This window comes from Carica papaya, chromosome 6, assembly GCF_054855325.1.
Source record: "Carica papaya isolate Zhongbai chromosome 6, ASM5485532v1, whole genome shotgun sequence".
Taxonomy (NCBI): domain Eukaryota; kingdom Viridiplantae; phylum Streptophyta; class Magnoliopsida; order Brassicales; family Caricaceae; genus Carica; species Carica papaya.
Window position 1 is genome coordinate 1,806,467 of NC_142314.1, and position 21,606 is coordinate 1,828,072.

The window sequence follows — 21,606 nt, forward strand, 5'->3', positions numbered from 1 at the left end:
CATATTCTTGAAAGTTACGACGAAAATAAATATCGATATATTTTCTACCGACAGAAAAGAAAGACTATCAAAACTAACAATATGATTAAAATTTATTAAAATTTAACAGTTCTTATTATAGTAAACCAAATAAAATTAAACGTTAATCGAATCGAATTAAGATTTAACTCATTCACTTTTGTGATTGTAAGTAAATTAATACAGATTTTAGTACATAAACAATAAGATAAGATGTTTACTTTTCTATTCACGGAGAACGATTCTTAAAATTGTTGATGCTTTTGGTTGTCTCTGTTTTCTCTCTTATACTATTAAAATTTTGAGTAATTTTCACACTTTAAAATTCAAGTCTGTTTATGATTTAACTCAACGTGAGAGAAAAATATTAATATTTTTTATAAAAAAAGTTTCTCCTTTATAAACTCGCAAAGAGTCATTTTTTTTATTTTATAAAAATTGTTGCAACAGATATCAGAATAGACACCGATTCATTAATGCTAAAGAATAATGTTGTTTAAGTTCATAATGCAATAATCTAAATCTTACGCAACGCAACATATACTGATATTAATTTTTGCCGATCGATCATTTCCATTGCTAAAGAAAAGCTTAATCATGAATTTACGCAACCTATAAATATGGTGGCAAATATAATTATGTTAGTAGGGTTTTGCGTACAATCTCTTCCAAATTACTCTTCCATGACTACTATAATTGCTTTTGAAAAACACTCCATTGCCTTTTTTTTAGAGGAATAGATTGAATGCAAACCATAATTATTAAAACAAACTCTTAATTGCTAATTAAGTGATTAAACTTGAACTAACAAGTTATTTAAATCGAGATTAGACTAACTTACACATATTAATAATAATTATAATTAATTTTTTAATAAATAAATAATAGGATCGATCTATCTTTTAATGAGAATATGTACATAACAGAATTTCGAACAGTTCGTGCATGATTTCGTGTTGCTCTTCTATTGGTAAGCATCAAAATATCATTGTGTTTTAAAATGTGAATTAATGAACTTAGCCAAAATGCCTGGACAACCTTAATTATTAGCCACCTCAACTTCATCTACCCAAGCACTACAAGATTGTACTATACATATATATATATATATATGCACATACATATTATGTATATATATAGCCCTGACCCTTGTTCTCCATGAAACTTAATTGATGTTCGTAACCCAAACATAGAAAATTAACCATGTATCGTCTTCTTCCTCTTTTCCTCTCGCTTCTCCTGACAACAATCCCAACCCCACGCTGCAACTCTCAACAGTTCGCTTGCGACGAAACTCTCCCTGCAACATCCCAATATCCCTTCTGCAACACCTCCTTACCCTACCCCGACCGAGCCAAGGACCTCGTCTCCCGTCTAACCCTCCAAGAAAAAGTCAAACAGCTAGTAAACAAAGCCGCCGGAGTTCCCAGACTCGGTGTCCCGGCCTACGAGTGGTGGTCGGAGGCTCTCCACGGCGTCTCCAACGTCGGTCCCGGCGTCCATTTCAACGCAACGGTGCCCGCCGCCACGAGCTTCCCCGCCGTTATTCTCTCTGGGGCGAGCTTCAACACGACGCTGTGGCTCGACATGGGCCAGGTGGTGTCAACGGAGGCTCGAGCCATGTATAACGTGGGTCTTGCCGGGTTGACGTACTGGAGTCCGACGATCAACGTATTTCGCGATCCGAGATGGGGCCGCGGCCAGGAGACGCCAGGGGAGGACCCGCTGGTGGTGTCGAGGTACGCGGTGAATTATGTTCGGGGACTGCAGGAAGTGATTGGCGGTGACGATGGTGACGGTGACAGGCGGCGGCTCAAGGTGTCGAGTTGCTGCAAGCATTATACTGCTTATGATGTTGATAATTGGAAAGGTGTTGATAGATTCCACTTCGACGCTAAGGTAAGTTAGAAATAGAAAGTTCACTGGTTAACGCATATATATATATATATATACACACACTTTATGGTTAAATATATATAACTAATGGAATATATGTACGTATACAAGGTCGAAAAATCATGTTAGTGCCAACTAATATAGAGTTCCTTCTTTTTCAAAAGTCATGCTTTTTATTAATCAATATATTTCTGATTATTAGAAAAATAAAACTCAAAAATAAGTCACGCCTATATGATGATATTATATATATATATATATGTATATGTATATATATATATATATGACAATGATGCGTGATAATTCTGTCACATTTTAAGTACACGAGGAACAGACTAATCCTATTTTCAGGTAATTGAAATTTCTTTTTGTCACGTTAATGAAACCTCATTACACATAATTGAAATTATATTATAATAAAGTAAGATTGTGGCTTACCAATCAATGGTTAATATATATATATATATATATATACATTTTCTACTTAATAAATTAGAGTTATACTTATATAAACATGTTTCTTCTACAAAAGATAATGGTTTGAATTGAATTGTGTCGTGTGTATTTTTACTTAAAAGCTATTAAAAATTATTTGTTTTATTATAATTAATACATATATATATATAGCAATCGATCGATAAATATGTATATTTTTTACTCAGAAAACTTTAGGGTTATACTTACATACATCTACTGTTTTTTCTTTGTATATCTTTGTAGGTGACAAAGCAGGATATGGAGGATACATATCAACCACCATTTAGGAGTTGTGTGGAGGAAGGACATGTGAGCAGTGTTATGTGTTCTTACAATAGAGTTAACGGGATTCCCACTTGTGCCGATCCAAATTTACTCACGGGCATTATCAGAGGTCAATGGAATCTCGATGGGTATATTTCATACATATATATATATATATTCATTATAACACAATATTTTAACAAAAATATACAAACCACGTAACTCAACTCAAACATATTTTTAACAATTTCTGTCTTTGTAGATATATTGTTTCAGATTGTGACTCCATTGAGGTATATTACAATGCCATTCGATACACAGATACCCCAGAAGATGCAGCGGCTCTTGCCCTGAAAGCAGGTGTTTTAGCCGGATATATATGTATATGTATATGTGTATATATGTATAACTTTGATCGGATAATGAAGTTTACGATCCATCCACACAGGTTTAAACATGAACTGTGGAGACTATTTAGGCAAGTACACAGAAAATGCAGTGAAGTTAAACAAAGTAGAAGAATCTGTAGTTGACGAAGCCTTGTTGTACAACTACGTCGTTTTGATGAGACTAGGATTATTCGACGGTGACCCTAGATCTTTACCGTTCGGGAATCTTGGACCGTCCGATGTCTGTGCCGATGATCATCAGAGATTAGCCGTTGATGCTGCAAGACAAGGCATAGTCTTGTTGTACAACAATGGAGCTCTGCCATTATCCATAAACACGACGAAGAGTTTAGCCGTCATCGGGCCAAATGCAAATGCTACGACTGTCATGATAAGCAACTACGCCGGAATTCCTTGTGGGTATATAAGTCCGGTTGAAGGTTTGAAGAAATATGTATCCACGAATAGCGTTTTGTATTCGGCGGGTTGTGGGGATGTTAAGTGTGGTGATGAGGGGTTGATTAAGGAAGCGATGGAGACTGCGGCGGCGGCGGAAGACGCAGTGGTTGTGGTTGTAGGGCTTGATCAGTCTGTTGAGGCAGAAGGAGTTGACCGAGTCAACCTTACTTTGCCTGGGTTTCAAGAGAAATTGGTGGTGGAGGTGGTGAATGCAACTCGAGAGAGTACAAAAGTGATTCTTGTGATAATGTCTGCTGGACCTGTTGATGTTTCTTTTGTTCGGAATTTGAAAAAAGTTGCAGGGATTTTGTGGGTCGGGTATCCGGGTCAAGGTGGTGGAGACGCCATTGCTCAAATCATTTTTGGCCACTACAATCCTGGTATTGATTCATTTAGAATTCATTTTTCTTATAATTTGTGTTTATGCTGATAAATTTTGTTTAAACAATTTATCAGCTGGAAGATCACCGATGACATGGTACGATCAATCCTACGCCGATCAAGTCCCCATGACAGACATGAACATGAGACCTAACACTTCATCAAACTTCCCCGGCCGAACCTACCGATTCTTCACCGGCAAACCCATCTACGAATTCGGCCATGGACTCAGCTACTCCACATTTTCCACCTTCATAATCTCCGCACCCTCAACCCTCCTCATCCCACTTCACCCCCACAACATTCTCGTCTCCTCCACCGTCATCGACGTCTCAGAAGTCGACTGCAACGACTTGAAAGTTGACCTCGTTATCGGAGTAAAAAACAACGGACCAATGAACGGAACCCATGTGGTGATGGTGTTCTGGAAGCCGCCGACGGGGTCGGGGGCGGTGGGTGGTGCGCCGAGGTTGCAGCTGGTTGGGTTCGAGAGAGTTGAAGTTGAGGTGGGGAAAACGAAGATTGTGAGAATGGAGATTGATGTGTGCGAGGAGATGAGTTTGGTTGATGCGGACGGGAGGAGGAAGCTGGTGACGGGGGTTCATACGATTGAGGTTGGGGCCGCGAGTGACCGGCGCGTCCAACATCGGCTAAATGTGAGGGTGGCGGAGACTGCGAGTAGGTTTGTGTCTGTCTAGGTCGGATAATTAATTAATTAGTATTGAATTAAATTTAATTATGTTTTTGTTGTGATTAAAAAGACAGAAAATGGACTGACAATTACTTATAATGCAATGTATTTTTTTAATAATAAATTTATATATTCAATAATTAAGTAATATACATATATTAATTATGACAAAATAAAAATAATTTTTAAATAAAGATAAATACTAATACTAATACAGTTAGACTTAAATCGATATTATTTTAAAATAAAAAAATAAAAATAATTTTTAAATAAAAATATACGTTAATATAATCTGATTTGAATTCATCACATACTAAAATGATAAAATAAAAATAACTTATCACAGTGTGTGATATTTTAGAATAAAAAAAATCTCTAAATAAAGATATATATAACAATACCGTACGATTCGAATTCTGCATTTCTTAAAATAATAAAATAAAAATAAAAAAAATGTAAATATATATTAGTGCAATGCATTCGAATCCACAACCTCTTGACAAAAACATACTACAATAATTTAATTTCTCTAATTTTTTTAAAAAAATTATTTATTAGAATAAATAGTTATTAGGGATATAATTATAATTATTTACAAAAATTAGGGTTAAATATATCATTTTAGTTTTTTTGTATAAATATCTAACAACAGTTCATCAATAAACAACTTTTTTCATTTTTTTTTTTAAATTCAGAACTTCAACACTTCTTTTCTCTCAATTTACTGTGTAAAAAATATAAATCCTAATATATTATTCGCTTCTGCATTTTAAATTATATTTCTCTTAAGGTTCCGAACCTCTACATTAGTACCCAGAATCTGTATACTCCAGCTTGAAGGAAGACTATTAGAATAAATAGTCATTAGGGATATAGTTATAATTATATACAAAAATTGGGATTAAATCTATAATTTTATTTTTCTTGTATAAATATCTAGCAACAGTTCATCAATGAACAAATTAAACACGTGCTAAAAAGTAATTAGATGCAATGAATTCGGATTAGAGAAGGCGGATTTGAAGTCCAAATTTTTAGCAGTCTCATTTGAATTCCTTACTACAAACTTGGCCTTCTGGTCTCAGACACGCTCCACGCGCCTGAATGCCACTTGGATTATGTTATAGTAAAATACAAACCCACTTGAGATTGACGTCTATGTCCCCACCGTATTCTTGTCTCTTTGGACCCCACAAAATTTGGCCGTTGATTTTTATTTGACTCAAATTAAAATTCTTTATTAATTATTCATTCAATTATTTATGTTAATACAAAAAATGAAATTAAAATAATTAAGGCGGAAAATATATATGTTACGTACATATTTATATAACACATGGGTTTCATCTCAAATTAATAGATGACATCAATCAATATAATTATTTGTAAATTAATTATATAGTATAATTGGATAAGGATAAAAGTTAATAATATAGTTTCATATTATTTATATAACACATGGGTTTCATCTCAAATTAATAGATGACATCAATCAATATAATTATTTGTAACGTATTTATGTAGATTAATTATATAGTATATAATTGGATAAGGATAAAAGTTAATAATATAGTTTCATATTATTTGACTTTACCATCCCTACATTTCAAACACTTTAAAAACTTTTCTTTAGAACATATTGATTCAAGCTTCCACTTGAATAATATAAGTAATTAACGTTTTTTCAACAAACATGGAATTCACACCACCCCTAAGTTTTGGACCGAATAAAAAAATTTTAAACTAAACGATTATGAAATAACAAATGATATAAAAAAATTGATTAATAATATCAAACAATAACGCGTAGAGCCGCTAAATTTGGGTACGGAGATGTGTATGTGAAAGTCACTAGAAGATATATAACTGTATGCATACACATACATGTGTACATACATACATACATATAATATTCATTGTATGAGCAAGTCAAATTTTCTTGATGACCCAAAAATTTATTATAATTTTCCACATTAAGAAAACAGAAAGCGAGCCATCTCATTATCAGATTCTTCTTTTGTTGGCCATACGCGTTAATTAAATTTCTTGTTCTTTTAAATTTCCTTTTGGGTTTTGATAAGAAGTTTCTATAACCCAAAAAAGTCAATAGCAATCCCAAAAAAAAAATAAAAAAATCACATTTCCAAGATTTTATTGAATCAAACAATTTTAATAAATATAAATAACAATTTAATTTTAGGGTACAAAAATTAATTAAAAAAAAAATACCCATATCACTCAGAATTTTTTTAAAAAAATATATAATTTTTTTCATAAAAAATCGTGTTTATATATCATTTTTAATTAATTTATTAAAAAATTTATATTTTAAAATAATACATGCAAACATTATATCTAAGTATTAGAAAGTAATTAGCACTTCCCACCTATAGAAAATGGGTGTGTTTTCTAAATATTTTAAAAATTAAGTCCATTAAGAAATGACTAAAATTGTTCAGAAAAAAAAAAAAATATTCTTGAGTAAGTTAGGGCACACTCCTAATGATTTAATCCCAAAGAAAATGTTAGTACTCAAGTTGGTGAGGATAAAGATTGACACTAATATAAAGATACATATATATATATATATGGAATGTATATCTAGAAGTCATGCATTGACATTTGACCATCAATTAATTCAAAAACCATACCCCTGGTTTTCCATTATAACCATATACTTAGGACCCCTCTATATATATATATATATACATGCATGTATCTATCTTCTTCCATAACAAACCGTCTGCAATTCAATTCGTAACAACTTTCAGCTCATCAAGACAAACCAAGAAGATCAACAAGAAGGAAAAGAAGAAGCCATGGAAGGTTTGATTCCATATCTCATTCATGCCATTAAGAAGGACAAACCTTACCACGACCACCACCATCATCACCACAACCACAACCACCGTTATGGTTATCAACGATCAAATTCGGAGGGGTCTAGCCGGAGCTACCACCTCTTGGTTGGAGGATCCGGACTGGATTCTCTCGAGGGCTCGTCTCACCGACGAACCAGGTCAGAATTCCAACCTCCTACAGCAGAGTTCCTAAAGCACCAGCAGCAAATCAGTTCTCTAGATTTTAATATTCCATCGCGTATTAACAACAATCATGTTTATAATTTCAACAAGAGTCCTGTGACTTCACCATCAATGGCTGCCGCTGGGTCTCACTTTGGTTCTTCTCCGCACCATGCCTCAAAGCAAGATTATAACACCAATACTCCTTATCTCAGGCGATGATTCAGGATTTCATATGTTTGGTATTTAAGGTTTTTTTTTGGGGGATTTTCTGAAGGGATGATTTTAATTTGAATTGTTAATTGTATTCATTTTAGTTTTAAGTTGTATGGGTAAATGATGAAATTAAAAAGGGCTACAGTACTAAGTTTCTACAGAATTGTAAATTCAGTCTGCATACTTGTATCAAAGTATATGCTTTCTATGGTTTGTAATTTGGATTTTGTTCTGGGAAAATCTTGCTCAATTCATAGATTGTTTTGTTAATAGAAGATATCTTGTTTGCTCTTCTTTGAAATTTCCATTTCTTCCACTAACTTTTTCTGGTCAAGATTGGCAGGGTGACTTTTCTCTCAATATACATTTTCTTCATGAGCAAATTTTTCTTTCTTCTTCTTATAAGGCTAAATGAAGTTTTCTACTCTCTTACTCACAAATATCCCAATCAACCGCAAAATATTTATCTCGACTTAATTTGATTACAGCAATCCTACCAACACAATAGTAAATTAAGTTTTTAGTACAAATGAATTAAACATTATAAATTCCTATCACCAGCTCATAACGCATTCATAAAGTGACAAACTCTAAACCTTCGTAATGGCTTCTAAATGACAACAAACACCTACAAAAGACTTCAGTCAACAGAAAAAAGAACCTGAACTAATATACATAACTAGTCTTAAATAATTATATTCTTAAACAATTCTTAGTTTTAATTCTAATATAGCCAATCAGAAAATAATCTAACATAGTAAAACTACTTGGCAATGGAAATTCAAACCCTATCCTAAGAGGTAAGAGAATCCAGTTCCCACATCTCGACTTAATTTGATTACAGCAATCCTACCAACACACTAGTAAATTAAGTTTTTAGTACAAATGAATTAAACATTATAAATTCCTATCATCAGCTCATAACACATTCATAAACTAACTCACTCTAAACCTTCGTAATGGCTTCTAAATGACAACAAACACCTACAAAGACTTCAGTCAACAGAAAAAGGAACCTGAACCAATATACATAATTAGTCTTAAATAGTTATATTCTTGAACAATTCTTAGTTTTAATTCTAATATAGCCAATCAGAAAATAATCTAACATTGTAAAACTACTTGGCAATGGAAATTCAAACCCTATCCTAAGAGGTAAGAGAATCCAGTTCCCACACTACAAAATTTCAAGATGAGTTTTTGATAACTTAAAGCAAAATAAACTGTTTTAATAATAAAGTCAATGTAAAAGTCTGGCAATACCAGACAAGGATGAAAGAACAGAAACTGTCTTGAAGTAACATAAATAGGTGACTTAACTATATTGGATTATCTAGATTTTGATAAGAAGTTTCTGTAACCCAAAAAAAGTCAATGTAAATCCAAAACAATCACATTTTCTTATTTTTAATTATCAGAATATAATTATTTGAAGTTTCCAAGATTTTATTGAATTAATTTTTTTTATCAAATCAACATAAGATAGCAATTTAATTTTAGTGTGCAAAGATTAATCATAACATACCCATATTACTCAATAAAAAAAATAATTTTGTAACAAATATAATTTTATGAAAAATTTTATTTTTTAAAATACTACATGTCAATTAAAAATGGGTTTATTTCCTATTGTTATTATATTAAAAGTAAAATTTCAAATATACTAAGTCAAATAAAAAATGACTAAAATTGTTTAAACAGAAGTTCTTGAGCTAAGTTGTGTATAATCTTAATCATTTAATTCCAAGAAAAAATACTGGTACCAAGGTTGGCGAGGATAAAGATTGACATTAATATATATATTTTTGAGAACGACACTAATATAAATATATATATACATCTAGAAGTCTTGCACTGACATTTGACCATCAATTAATTCAAATACCACCACCCTAGTTTTCCATTAACCATATACTAAATCCCCTTCATATTGTGTATAGTCTTAATCATTTAATTCCAAGTAAAAAATGTTAGTATTAAAGTTGGTGAGGATAAAGATCGACACTAATATACATGAAAGCATACATCTAGAAGTCATGCATTGACATTTGACCATCAATTAATTCAAATACCACACCTCTAGTTTTTCATTAACCATATACTAAATCCCCTCTCTATATATACATGTATCTATCTTCTTCCATAACACACCATCTGCAATTCAATTCATTACAACTTTCAGTTCATCAAGACAAAACAAGAAGATCAGCCAGAAGGAAAAGAAGAGGCCATGGAAGGTTGGATTCCATACCTTATTCATGCCATTAAAAAGGACAAGCATTACCATCGCCACCACCACAACCACAATCACAACCGTAACCACCGTCATGGTTATAACCGATCAATGTCAGACGAGTCTAGCCGGAGCTACCATCTCTTGGTTGGAGGATTGGGACCGGATTCTCGTGAGGGCTCATCTCATCGACGAACCAGGCCAAAATTCCAACCTCCTACAACGGAGTTCCTAAAGCACCAACAACAAAACAGTACTCTAGATTTTAATATCCCGTCGCGTATTAACAACAATAATGTCTATAATTTCAACAAGAGTCCTGTGACTTCACCATCAATGGCTCCCGTTGGGTCTCACTTTGGTTCTTCTCCCCATCAAGCCTCAAAGCAAGATTACAATACCAATACTCCTTATCTCAGGCGATGATTAAAGATTCATATGTTTGGTATTTAAGGTTTTTCTTTGGGATTTTCTAAAGGGGTGATTTTAATTTGAATTGTTAATTGTAATTCATTTTAGCTGTAAGTTGTGTGGGTAAATGATTAAATTTAAGGGCTATAGTATTAAGTTTCTACAGAATTGTAAATTCACTTTGTATACTTGTATCAAGTATTTGCTTTCTGTGGTTTGTAATTTGTGGATTTTTGTTCTGGGAAAATCTTGCTTAATTCATAGATTGATTTAGAATGATATTTGTTAATAGAATATTTTATTTGCTCTTCTTTGAAATTCCATTTCTTCCACTACTCAATTTTTCTGGTCAAGATTGGCAGGGTTTCTTTTATCTCAGTTGAAATTTTCTTTATGAGTGACCTTTTTTTTTAATGAAGTAAAGGCTGGATGAGATTTTTTAATATATTTTGACTGCACCAACTAAAGAAATCTAACTGTCACAAAATGTTCATTTCGTCCAATTCACTAAAACTTAACTCAAGTTTTTACTTACCCCTATCCACACTAATGAATTAATTCTTTAATATCACAGAATATAAACCGATCATCACTAACCTATAATGCTCACAAAAAGACGAACTCTATGCCTTCGCGATGACTTCAAAATGATAAAAAACACATACAAAGACTTCAGTCAACAGAAAAAGAACCTGAACTAATATACATAATTAGTCTTAAACAATTCTTAGTTTTACTTTTAATATACCTAATCAGAAAATAATCTAACACAGATTAAACTACTTGGCAATGGAAAATCAATCCGTCTTAAAAGGTAAGAGAACCCAATTCCCATAGTGAAAACTTTCAAGATACGGTTATAATAACTTAAGCAAAATAATCTGTTTTATTTATATCTGACAAAATTAATATAAAAGTTAAAATTATGATTTAAACAACTGAATCAAAAGCAACATTGCAGACATTCAGATAATTATTTGATTGCAATTAAACCTCTGCTGTATATTTTATATGATTTGCCAGGCAATACCAGACAAGGAGTAAGCAACAGAAACTATCTTCAAATAACATAATAGGTAACTACTGTAACAAAAACACACACACACACATATATATTTACCAAGAAAAACTTTAATCCATTAAAAAGTGCTGCTACCTGATGGGACTCCATGCCAATCCTCATAATACTGTCGATTCTTCTTATGAAAGGATTTGGGCTTATATCAAATTCGAAGATCTTCAATGTCAGTTAAGAGGCCTTTGTTATCAACGGAGTTCTTATCAGGCAGGTTTACGACCAACTGTCCACAGGCACCACTAATATCCTGACCCATTTCCTTGCGGATTGTTGTTCGGATGTTATAGGTGCCTCTCAGAATTTTCTGGAATCTTAACACTTTCTGTTCATTACTCGTTTTGAATTGACTTAGATTACCAATTGGGTTGAAAGGTATCAAATTCACAACCTGCTGAGGAAGACACTTGTCCGTATAAAAAGAACAAGGAAAAAGGATACTCCAAAATAAATCTACTGCCAAAGGGAAATACTGTTTCAAACCGATAACAATCTAATGCACTTAAAGTGCATATATTGTAGGTTAAGCATGATGGCTAAAGTTGTATAATTCGAATTAAACATCAATAATAAGTAATATTTTTCAGAATCCACGCAAGACCAAATTTAACATCTCACCACTTGAAATGTCTCCAACAATTTGCCAAGTTGGTGAGCGTGCTGCTCTTCGTCGTTTATTCCATCAAGCATAATGTACTCGATCAATATTTTTTGCTGACTGACAATTGAAGACCAAGATTTAAGATTCTTAAATAACAGAAAGTGCTATGAAAGAAGCATTAGAAAAAACTTATTGCTACCTGTCCTTTTGATATACTTTTAGTGTATCCATAAGTTTGTCAAGAGGAAAAGCTCTAGCTGCAGGCATGATTTGACAACGGATATCTTGAACTGGTGCATGCAATGAAACTGCTAAATTCAAACCCGGTAGATCGATATGAAGCTTTTTGATAGCATGGATAATGCCAACCTACAAATCCAATGCAACTGTTATGCATGTAGATTAGGTTTTCCCAGCAGTCATAAACCATTTTATCAAATGCATTTGGAACCCAGATTGAAATTTTCCTCAAAGTACCATTGCGTTATCTCTCCTATCAGAAACATGGAATAAAAACAAGAAACAAGAGGGAAATACAATTGATTAAACTGTCTTCCCCATAACTTGCAATACATGTTCAAAACAGTAAGAAATTATAAACTGTATGTGAATGGTAATCCCTCTGACTTCCAAACCACTTTAAAAGAAGGCACATTCTTCAGTTACCTATATAAACCTTTACAACCTAAGGTTCACTGACTCAAAGCCACAGCAAGAATAAACTCATGAAATTGATGATAGACCTACTGGCTCTCATTACAGATGACAAAAAAACTCCAACAGCAATACTTGGTCACACTAATGGGTGCACCCAAAAGTAAACCGAGAGGAGAAATTTACCTAAAAAATGATAAATAAATGATAACATTTTAACATAGCTTGCATTTTTATACCGTTGAGATGGTAATTCTCTTTGGTGACAGCTGAAACGGTGATCTTGTCATGACACGAACAGCTTCCACTACAGCATTATAGTTGTTCAATGGTTCCCCCATTCCCTGCCCAGCATAGAGGAAACAAACTGTGGACTAAAGTTTTAATAACATTTTCAAGAGTAATTAACTTTTCGATCAAGGCATATATGATAGAGAGAAATTCCCTAATACTAATCAACGGAACTTCGATGTCTTTTATGAGCTGAATAGGTAGAGAAACATACACATATATATACACTAATGTGCATACCTACCAAACAAAGAGACATTAGAAAAAGCAAAAAGAAGACTCTGCATATAAAAAAATCTGCATCCCAATCATGGTAAACAGAAATCAAGTAACACTTCTATAAGTCCTCTACTGGAAAGACTGTTTGCTCAGTAGACCAAAATTAGCAGAGGAAGAAATAATCACCATGAAAACCACATTGCGTATGTTTGATAAACGTGACGCATGAACCAGTTGCTCCACGATTTCTCCTGATGACAAATTGTTCTTAAACCCCATACTTCCAGTTGCACAGAACTTGCAACCCATTTTACAGCCGACCTTTGAAAATAAAGAGAGAGAACTCCAATGAATATAGGTGAAACGAGCTATTCCATAATTTAAAATATGGTGAACCAATCAGCTCAACCCAATTGAGAGATACCTGCGATGAAATGCACAATGTAGACCTCGGACCGCCAGGACGGGGTTTCCCTGCATATTTTCCCAGACGGGTATCATACCGCATAATCACAGCCTCTACAAAAGCCCCATTCTAACCAGAAGTAGAACAAAATCAGGTTTGGGGAAGAAAAGAAGAACCAGAAAACATCGCTTGTATACAGTTTATACGGATATAATAACAAGAAAGACAGGAACCTGCAACTTAATGAGGAGTTTTGTGGTGACTTCATCGGAGGAGTGGAAAAGTGAATGAAGAGTGGAAGTAACAGGCTTAAATCTTGAGCGGAGCAGAGTGTAAGCAGCCGAAGGCAAAGACGGAATTTCATCCCATTCACACTCTGGATGCTGAATTAAGTACCTTGAATTTCCAACCAGAAACAAAAAATCAGTCGAATCAAAATAAATGCATTACATATACACAATATATTTGCAGAGAGAGAAGAACCGTACTTCCAAATGGAGGGGATGAAGATAGGGTTGATTCCAGCTTTTTCAAATTGGGATGTGATTTCTGCAGCGTCAAATACTGATTCGAATCTCATATTATACTTCTCGCTAATCTAAAAATTAAGAAACAAACTGGAAACCTGTTGCAGGTTTTTTACCATTGGGAGGATTTAGGGTCTCTTTTTCCTTAGCTCCAGCGTCAAATACTACGTTTTCATCTGGCCAAAACGACAACGTTTTACGTTGAAACATGCAAGAAAAGATGGCTGTTGTATTGAGACGGCCCATCAGGCGTTACTGGACTCGGACAGCACCGGCCCGTTATCCTTCCACTGAAGAGAGCGGGAGGTATTCGTTGCTCAGTTTCCAGCCTCACGCGGTCCCCTCCGCTCTAAGAGAGGTGAGCCCCAAAGCCTACGCTAGAGACCCACGACTCAACTCTCCTCTTGGAACGGGCGGGCCAGCAGTTCAACCCTCCAAAGCCCAACCTTCCGAACCGAACCAACCTTCAACCATCTTAATGCCCCCACTTGAGTTACAAGCCCGCGTTACCAGGCCCGGCGACGGCTAGCTGCTTGGTACGATTATATAAACAAGAAATTTTTGTTGTAAATAAGCAATGTGGGACAGAGACTTGAATGTTAAGCTTGGGGTCGCTTACGTTGACTGTGAACAGATTATGTAGCTTCATAGATTTCGTGTAAGTGCTTGTTTTTCATTCTTCAAAAAGGTTTTAATGTGGGCTAAGGTTTAGATTATGGTTTTGGTTCAGTTATTTTTCTTTACTGTTGATGAGAACTTGTGATGATTCATGACTTATTCTGTGTTTTCTTCTTATTGGTATACGACACATATATACGTACATATAAAATAGAGAGACACACATTATGTAAAACATACATGTATGCGTTCATCCCAGCTTCTTCAAAACGGGCTCTCATATGTACACATTTTTTTTAGCCTTCTTGTGGGTCTGTTGATGTTTTCATTTTTTAAAAGAAATGTAAAGGTTTTCTTAATTGGTAGTAATAATGCACGGCAATCAATCAGCCGTTGTGTGGAGACGGTGGAGATGGAGGTGGTAGTCTCTATCGCCGCAGCTCTTTTTCTTTCTCCACCAGTTGAGCTAAGAGTGCTGCCATTTTCTGCGAGAACAGAGCGGTTGGAACTCGAAATCGCACTGAAGAGAAAGCTGTAAATCGGATCAGAAGACAGCCCTCCACCTAATAAAACTGCTTACAAGGGATTTCCTCACTCCTTCAGGGTATGTCTGGGAGGAGGAAGAAGGGGGGAATGATATGGAAAATTGAAGGAAAATCATTTGCACCTCTTCTCCAGGTCCAAATTTTATCTCCCAAATTGAGAGACAATTGATGGAAAAAGAAAATTGACAATGTAAAATCCAATCTGAAGTGATTGACACAATTAGTGTTGGTTAAGAAGTGGACCAGAACCATTTCTTTCATGGTGAAGTTGCAACTAAAGCTTTAAAAACTTGATGAAACTGGGAGCACTCAAAAACCACCATTTGGGTAACCATAAGACACCTTGTCAAAGAAGCAAATTGTCTTTTTCTTTTCTTGCAACAAAATTAATATATATATTCATTAAGAATATTTGTTCAGTAGAATCTAGCACATTTCATCTAAAAAATAAATTGAGTTAGCAGCTTCTATTTGGTTTCATAGTAAAAAAGCTAACTCTTTTCTTGGAACCAGGGAGTTAGCAAATTTAACTATCTGAAGTCCAACCATCTGGACCACATAACTTTAACAACTTTAATGTCATCTCTTTAAGTTAAAAAGAGCAGATGTTTGTATTGAGGTTAGCCGATCAGACTGTTACCCTTCCACTAAAGAGAACAAGAGGTTTTGTCTAACTCTCCCCTTGAAACCAGCAGGCCAACAAATTTAACTCCTAGAAATCTAACAATCCAGATCAAATCAATCTTTAACCACCTTAATGTCTTTACTTGAGTTACAAAAAGTGAATGTTTATATTGAGGTTAACAGTTAAAATTTAATAGTCTAAAATCCAATATTCCATTATTTTAATGTCTTCACTTGAGTTACAAATATATTATGTGTATTGGACTCAAGAGTAAACTCATTATCGAAACAAACTTTCCGATTGAGAAGAAACTACAGCCCTTGCTACAAAAAGTTTTGAGTTACAAATACATTATGCGTATTGAACTCGAGTAAACTCATTACGAAATGAACTTTCCATTAAGAATAAACTACAGCACAAGCAACCAATCAATTTGGTACCATTAGACATGTTTTCCAAGTCAATATAATGTGTATCACAACACTGACAGTCAAAATGTCCAGGCCCTGTGCTGGGCAAAATACATTCACCATAGAAAGAAAGAAAACCCTCAGACAAACACAATATCCATTGATCTACCCAATAAACATTCTGAACCATCTAAGAGGCCAAAAGAGCCTCAACTTTAGCAATCTGATCCTCTTCGTTCTTCCGTTGTGGACTTTTATTGGCATCGTCAAACAAATCGTGCTCCCACTTCTTCTCATCCTTGTTGCTACTTCCTCGAAACCTTTGCCTTCCATTGTACCCATCTCTTCCCCTGTATGTGTCATTGACACCACCATATTTTCCTCTGGATGAGAAGCCCCTCCTCCATGCTTCTCCTCTGCTTTGTACTCTTTCTCCGGAAGATGGTCTCTCTGGTCTATCTGAATTGCGAGAGTTGCGACCTCTGTCCTCCCTTCTTTCACTTCCTACCACACCGTGGTCAGGACGGCTCTCCTTTTCCGGCTCAATGGCTTCTTTATCAGTATTTTCAGACTCCACCAGCACTTTCTTCTCCCTAAATGCAGGTCTTTTCCTGGTAGGTGGTGGCGGATCAGCCTCCAACTCATGGAACCTATCATGGTGCCAGACCCTATTGTCATCTCCCTTAGCTTGTGTTTTCACATCTCTTGGATGTCTATCATTAGATGCATCCTTGTCTGCTGCCCTTCCCTTGTGATGCTCTTTTGCATCCTTCCACCATCCCCGCTCTTCAAATGTTTTAGAATAAAAATAGATCAGTAATATGCTTGGTGGGAGATAAGAAAAAAAATTAACAGATATAAAATGATATTTAGAAGGATTAAACTCACCAGTAGCTGCTCCCTTAGCTAAGCTTCGACCAACCTGCCTGGAACTACCACGTTCATCATGCTGTTATAAGACATCCACAGGCAAGTCTAAGATTGTTATATACAAGGAGCACTTGATGGCATGGGGCCGAACAAGAATTCTGCTACATCAGCCCAGAAAAAATTGTTCGCACACACTGAATAACAGCCAAGTAATTAAACTCAAGCAAAATACTGGCTCTTGGATCTAGAGTCAAGAAGTTCCATGGGTTTTCGCGTAAGAGATCACATTGTTTACTTTCTAATAACTAACTTGACTGTCTAAATACCCAAACTATAGTTTGATGCTTTCCCTTGATCGGAAGAAATCATGCATCATAGAAATTTTTTTTTCCCCTGCAATGATGGTCAAGCATCCCATGAATAGAATAAATGCATCATATTCTTTAATATCGAAGTGCATGGGTAAATTTTTGTGCTTCTTACAATTAAGTCATCTTTGGAAGGGAGTAACCAAGAAAACTAGTAATAGAAAGTAGCAGCGTTGCAGAAGATAACTGATTCACATTTACGATCAGGAACTGTTTACAGATTCAAATTTTCCTAATAGGCTCATTTCAATTGACAGATTAACAACTTCAGTTCCAACACAAATAGCAATGGATCTACTCAATTTTCATATGAACTAAAAGCACCCTAGTTATTCTCCTTTCATTCTTCTTTTGTTTTATTTCGTAAGATCTGAAATTCAAATACATTTCTACAACCCCATAATTCCTAAACTACTCAAAATAATGCACACTGCAAAACTTTGTTTTTTCTTTTGGAGGGGGGTTGGAGGAGAGGAAGAGATCCAGGTCAATAACAAGCTTGTAATAGAGCCAGTGACCTTTAAGTTTTAAGTAATATTCAAAGTTTCAGTAGTATCATTAACAGTAGCAATAGTTGTTCCAACCAGAAGCCTGGTTGGTGTTGCCTTACCTAAAGAATTTTTATTTCTCAGTAACTCTAGTGTTCCAAAGATCAAAGATCAGAAAAAATGCAAAAGCTAAACTGCTTAATTATGAGAAGCACATCTAATAAAAGCAAAGGAACGTGCAAAACTGACGAAAGACCTGAAAATAGGATCTAGAACGGGGAATTTCAGTTGGATCAGAAGAGTGTTTAGTTGCTTCAAGATGTCCGTTGCGTTTCCCCTCGGATTCTTTACTCGGAGTGTGAGTTTCAACCTTAGAACCATGTCCTGTCGGTGCCTCAAGGGGAACGGCATCTTGCAGCCGACGCTGGTGCTTTTGGTCTCGATCTGAATGATCTCTACTTTCCAAATTGTTGCTACTTCGTACTCTTTCTGTTGCAAGTTTTCCATCCCTCCTATACCTTTTTGGACTGACACAAACAATGACCAAAAAAAATCATGTAAGACAATTGATCATGTCCATATGTTGAAACCAAAGAGGATAACATCAACCATTCAATTTATGAAACTATAAAGAAGGGTTGACTCCTTTTGGCAAGTGAGAAATTTCTAATTTTTCATTTCTAAATTCATGTACATTTATATAAAAATACATGTGCTTCTTGAAAAGAATGTTCGTAAATTATAATGAAAATGTGCCATGACTCAGCCATGGCTGGAAAGAAATATTCTTTACAAATCTTCCAATTCGAGTTTATATTGTGTCATTTCAGCAAAAGCATCTTCATATCGAACTTAATCAGCCAAAAAGATCACAAGAAGAAATCAAACAGAATCATAAAACAATTACAGGGTTTCTCCTAACACTATGGCCTACCTCTGGCTCAAACAGGTAATCTTTCTTCATCAAAGCACTATAAACCAATTTAACAAAACAAACAAAACCCCATTAACAAAACTCCCAAACTCTAATAATCACAGTAGAAATCCTAAAAAAGTCGCTCATAATCTACAAATAAACATATATACACGAAGTGTGAATGGAATTAGCCTCCCTGAACGGTGTATGCGCCTGTAAACGCGCGTGCGTGTGTGTATGAGTGTCTGGTGCATGCATAAAAACGTGTATGCACGAGGAGGATCAGAGAGGTGCTCACCTGGGTTCTCGGTCTAATCGGGAACGGTTACGTCTGGAGTCGGAATCCCGACCCTCTCGTCCAGACATTGATGCTTTCTGGCTGCTGTTCTTCTTCTTCTTCTTCTCGCCACTGACAGAGAACGGAGAAGAAGTAAGGAGATTAGGGGCTAGGGCTGCTGCGGGGTACTACTAGTCCCATGATGTGGAACTTCACATGAATTGGGATCTCCTAATCTTAGATCTGATCCTGACCGAACATTTGGATTACTATTGCGTGCATCGTGTTGACCTGTGATACGCTGCGGGCCTGTTTATAATAATAGTATGTAATCAAAATAAAAAATATGAATATTATTTTTACCAAGTGAGAAAATGGAGGAAGCTCAACTGGTGGAGAAAGAAAATAATATGAATATTATTTTTTGTACGGGTGGCATCTAGCGGATGCAATCCGTACAAAAATATTTACACGTCAGCTAAAATATTAATAAAAGCTCCAAAATTCTCTGAAAAATAAGAAGATGTCCTTCAATAAAAAAAAACTGAGGTTCTAGAAAAAACGATGGACGTTTCCAGTTAAGAGAAAACGGTGTCGTTTTATGAACTTTTGAGTCCATTTCTTCCTCCTGCCGTCAATTTTTTTTACACGTTTACAGTTAAACAAACGGTGTCGTTTTGTTGGTACTTTTTTTGAGTCCGCCATTTCTTCCTCCTGCCGTCAATTTCTTTTTACACGTTTCCAGTTAAGAAACAACGGTGTCGTTTTGTTAATACTTTTGAGTCCACCATCTCTTCCTCCTGCCGTCAATTTTTTTTTTACACGTTTCCAGTTAAAAAAACGGTGTCGTTTTGATGATACTTTCGAATTCACCGTTTCTTCCTCCTGCCGTCACTTTTTTTTTTTTACGCGTTTCCAGTTAAAAAAACGGTGTCGTTTTTACACCGTTTTTTTAATCATAAATACAGACTTTTTAGCAACACTTTTTATTCTTCTTCCTCCTCCTGCCGTCTTCTTCGTCCGAAAGAGAAAAGTTCCAGAACTTTTTTTTTCTCTCTCACAAAAAAGAATGGCGGTTTCTTCTTTATGCATCTTATTTGTAAAAGTTCCAGAACTTTTTAGTAATAGTTTGATGCATATACAAGAGAGTAATTGATAGCGTCAGCCAGTATATTGCAGCTTAGCATTCACGTTTAGCTACTGATTTAATCAAAGAAAAGGCTGAAAGTGAAGGGAGCCATTGAAGTTGGACTTGGGTTAAACCTATTATATTACTATTCAATTATGAGTTACGTTATACTCAGAAGTGAGTTATAATTTACAACAATAATACATAATTAAATTAGTTTCATTAATATCTCCAATTTGATAACCACAGACTATTGTCAGAAAAACATCAAACTTTTACTTTGCAATTGGTCTATTTATTCTTATTCGTTTTCTAGATTTTGGTACTTAGTTTATAGATATTAATCTTATTTTATAATTTTATATGTAATTAAATTAACTTTTTTTTTCCAATTTTCAATAAGTTGATAGAATTGAGTTGATGTTTTTATTCGAAATAAAAAATTATTTTTTATTATTTAAATAAAATTTTAATGGAAAAAATCACATTTATTAAGTTCTTAGACCAAATTGTATTTAAAAATATTTGTTCTTCTTTTGCACCTGAAAGCAATTTTCGGGATTTCTAAACTATGATGGTCTTCTCTGTGTATTATTCTGCTTCGTACACTATCCACTTGACCTTCATAATTATTCTTCTGCTTTATTTTCTACATAACATAAACAGAGAGTGAAAGGTAAGATAGTTTTCTTTCATTATCCATAGGATCTTTCTTCTCATGTTTTGATTTTTGGAAATCTTTTCTTTTTTTTACACGTGAAAGAATACTTCTATTCGCATCTTATTTTGAAAACAACCCTTATACGATTTTTTTCAAGCTACATGGACATCGTAAATAAAATACTAGATGAGCTACTATAATGCTATTGGTAAGATCAATCAAATAAGTTTTTAGAAATCTTTTCTTTTTCTATCTTTTTCGCATGTGAAAGAAAATTTCCAGCGAAATCGATGGGATTTATTTTTTCTTGAAATTGAGGGAATTTTTACTTGTAATTCGATTTTGGAGGAGAAATTGGGAAATCGGCATGCGGGTAATTCAAGTTTCCTCTTCTTCTCTTTGAAATTTATTAATGATTTTCTTTTACTTGCTTGTCCAGTAAAAAAATAGAGGAAAAGAATGGCTTGA

At 34.6% G+C, this 21,606-nt stretch overlaps 3 protein-coding genes and 1 non-coding gene across 6 annotated transcripts; 1 reads left to right on the plus strand and 3 right to left on the minus strand.

The window, feature by feature from the left end:
- Positions 1-1,075: 1,075 nt before the first annotated feature.
- LOC110810425 (Glycosyl hydrolase family protein) lies at positions 1,076-4,723 on the plus strand. Its single transcript, XM_088221917.1, has 5 exons — positions 1,076-1,917; positions 2,635-2,804; positions 2,918-3,015; positions 3,104-3,883; positions 3,960-4,723. Exons 1-5 carry the CDS (start codon positions 1,222-1,224, stop codon positions 4,580-4,582), a joined length of 2,367 nt encoding a protein of 788 aa, XP_088078043.1. The 5' UTR covers positions 1,076-1,221; the 3' UTR covers positions 4,583-4,723.
- Positions 4,724-7,135: 2,412 nt separating this feature from the next.
- LOC110810499 (Radical SAM superfamily protein) lies at positions 7,136-14,402 on the minus strand. 3 transcript variants are annotated; one of them, XR_015821343.1, is made up of 9 exons: positions 14,193-14,402; positions 13,938-14,100; positions 13,723-13,833; positions 13,485-13,619; positions 13,028-13,132; positions 12,334-12,503; positions 12,152-12,251; positions 11,615-11,927; positions 7,136-10,278 (listed from the first exon to the last, which is right to left on the minus strand). XR_015821343.1 is itself a non-coding variant. In XM_022036701.2 (8 exons), the coding sequence occupies exons 1-8, from the start codon at positions 14,282-14,284 to the stop codon at positions 11,682-11,684; spliced, it is 1,122 nt and encodes a 373-aa protein (XP_021892393.1). In that variant the 5' UTR covers positions 14,285-14,401; the 3' UTR covers positions 11,423-11,681. The 3 variants fall into 3 exon arrangements, 2 of the variants coding, with proteins under 2 accessions (XP_021892393.1, XP_021892394.1); XM_022036701.2 differs by lacking the exon at positions 7,136-10,278 and having other exon boundaries at positions 11,423-11,927; positions 14,193-14,401; XM_022036702.2 differs by lacking the exon at positions 7,136-10,278 and having other exon boundaries at positions 11,423-11,924; positions 14,193-14,389.
- A 45-nt stretch (positions 14,403-14,447) lies between these two features.
- On the minus strand, positions 14,448-14,751 carry LOC148253186 (signal recognition particle RNA). The gene has a single exon (XR_015813004.1).
- Positions 14,752-16,398: 1,647 nt separating this feature from the next.
- LOC110810491 (cyclin-like protein) lies at positions 16,399-19,546 on the minus strand. Its single transcript, XM_022036693.2, has 4 exons — positions 19,370-19,546; positions 18,412-18,682; positions 17,318-17,378; positions 16,399-17,215 (listed from the first exon to the last, which is right to left on the minus strand). The coding sequence occupies exons 1-4, from the start codon at positions 19,435-19,437 to the stop codon at positions 16,620-16,622; spliced, it is 996 nt and encodes a 331-aa protein (XP_021892385.2). The 5' UTR covers positions 19,438-19,546; the 3' UTR covers positions 16,399-16,619.
- Positions 19,547-21,606: the final 2,060 nt, after the last annotated feature.

Coding starts and splice junctions, on each gene's coding strand:
- LOC110810425 (XM_088221917.1), top strand. CDS start 1,222: ATGTATCGTCTTCTTCCTCTTTTCCTCTCGCTTCTCCTGACAACAATC. Junction 1,918..2,634: donor GATTCCACTTCGACGCTAAG/GTAAGTTAGAAA, acceptor ATATCTTTGTAG/GTGACAAAGCAGGATATGGA. Junction 3,016..3,103: donor GGCTCTTGCCCTGAAAGCAG/GTGTTTTAGCCG, acceptor CCATCCACACAG/GTTTAAACATGAACTGTGGA.
- LOC110810499 (XM_022036701.2), bottom strand. CDS start 14,284: ATGAGATTCGAATCAGTATTTGACGCTGCAGAAATCACATCCCAATTT. Junction 14,101..14,192: donor TTCATCCCCTCCATTTGGAA/GTACGGTTCTTC, acceptor TGGAAATTCAAG/GTACTTAATTCAGCATCCAG. Junction 13,133..13,484: donor TACGCAATGTGGTTTTCATG/GTGATTATTTCT, acceptor TATGCTGGGCAG/GGAATGGGGGAACCATTGAA.
- LOC110810491 (XM_022036693.2), bottom strand. CDS start 19,437: ATGTCTGGACGAGAGGGTCGGGATTCCGACTCCAGACGTAACCGTTCC. Junction 18,683..19,369: donor CGATTAGACCGAGAACCCAG/GTGAGCACCTCT, acceptor TGTTTGTGTCAG/TCCAAAAAGGTATAGGAGGG. Junction 17,216..17,317: donor AGCTAAGGGAGCAGCTACTG/GTGAGTTTAATC, acceptor AAACATTTGAAG/AGCGGGGATGGTGGAAGGAT.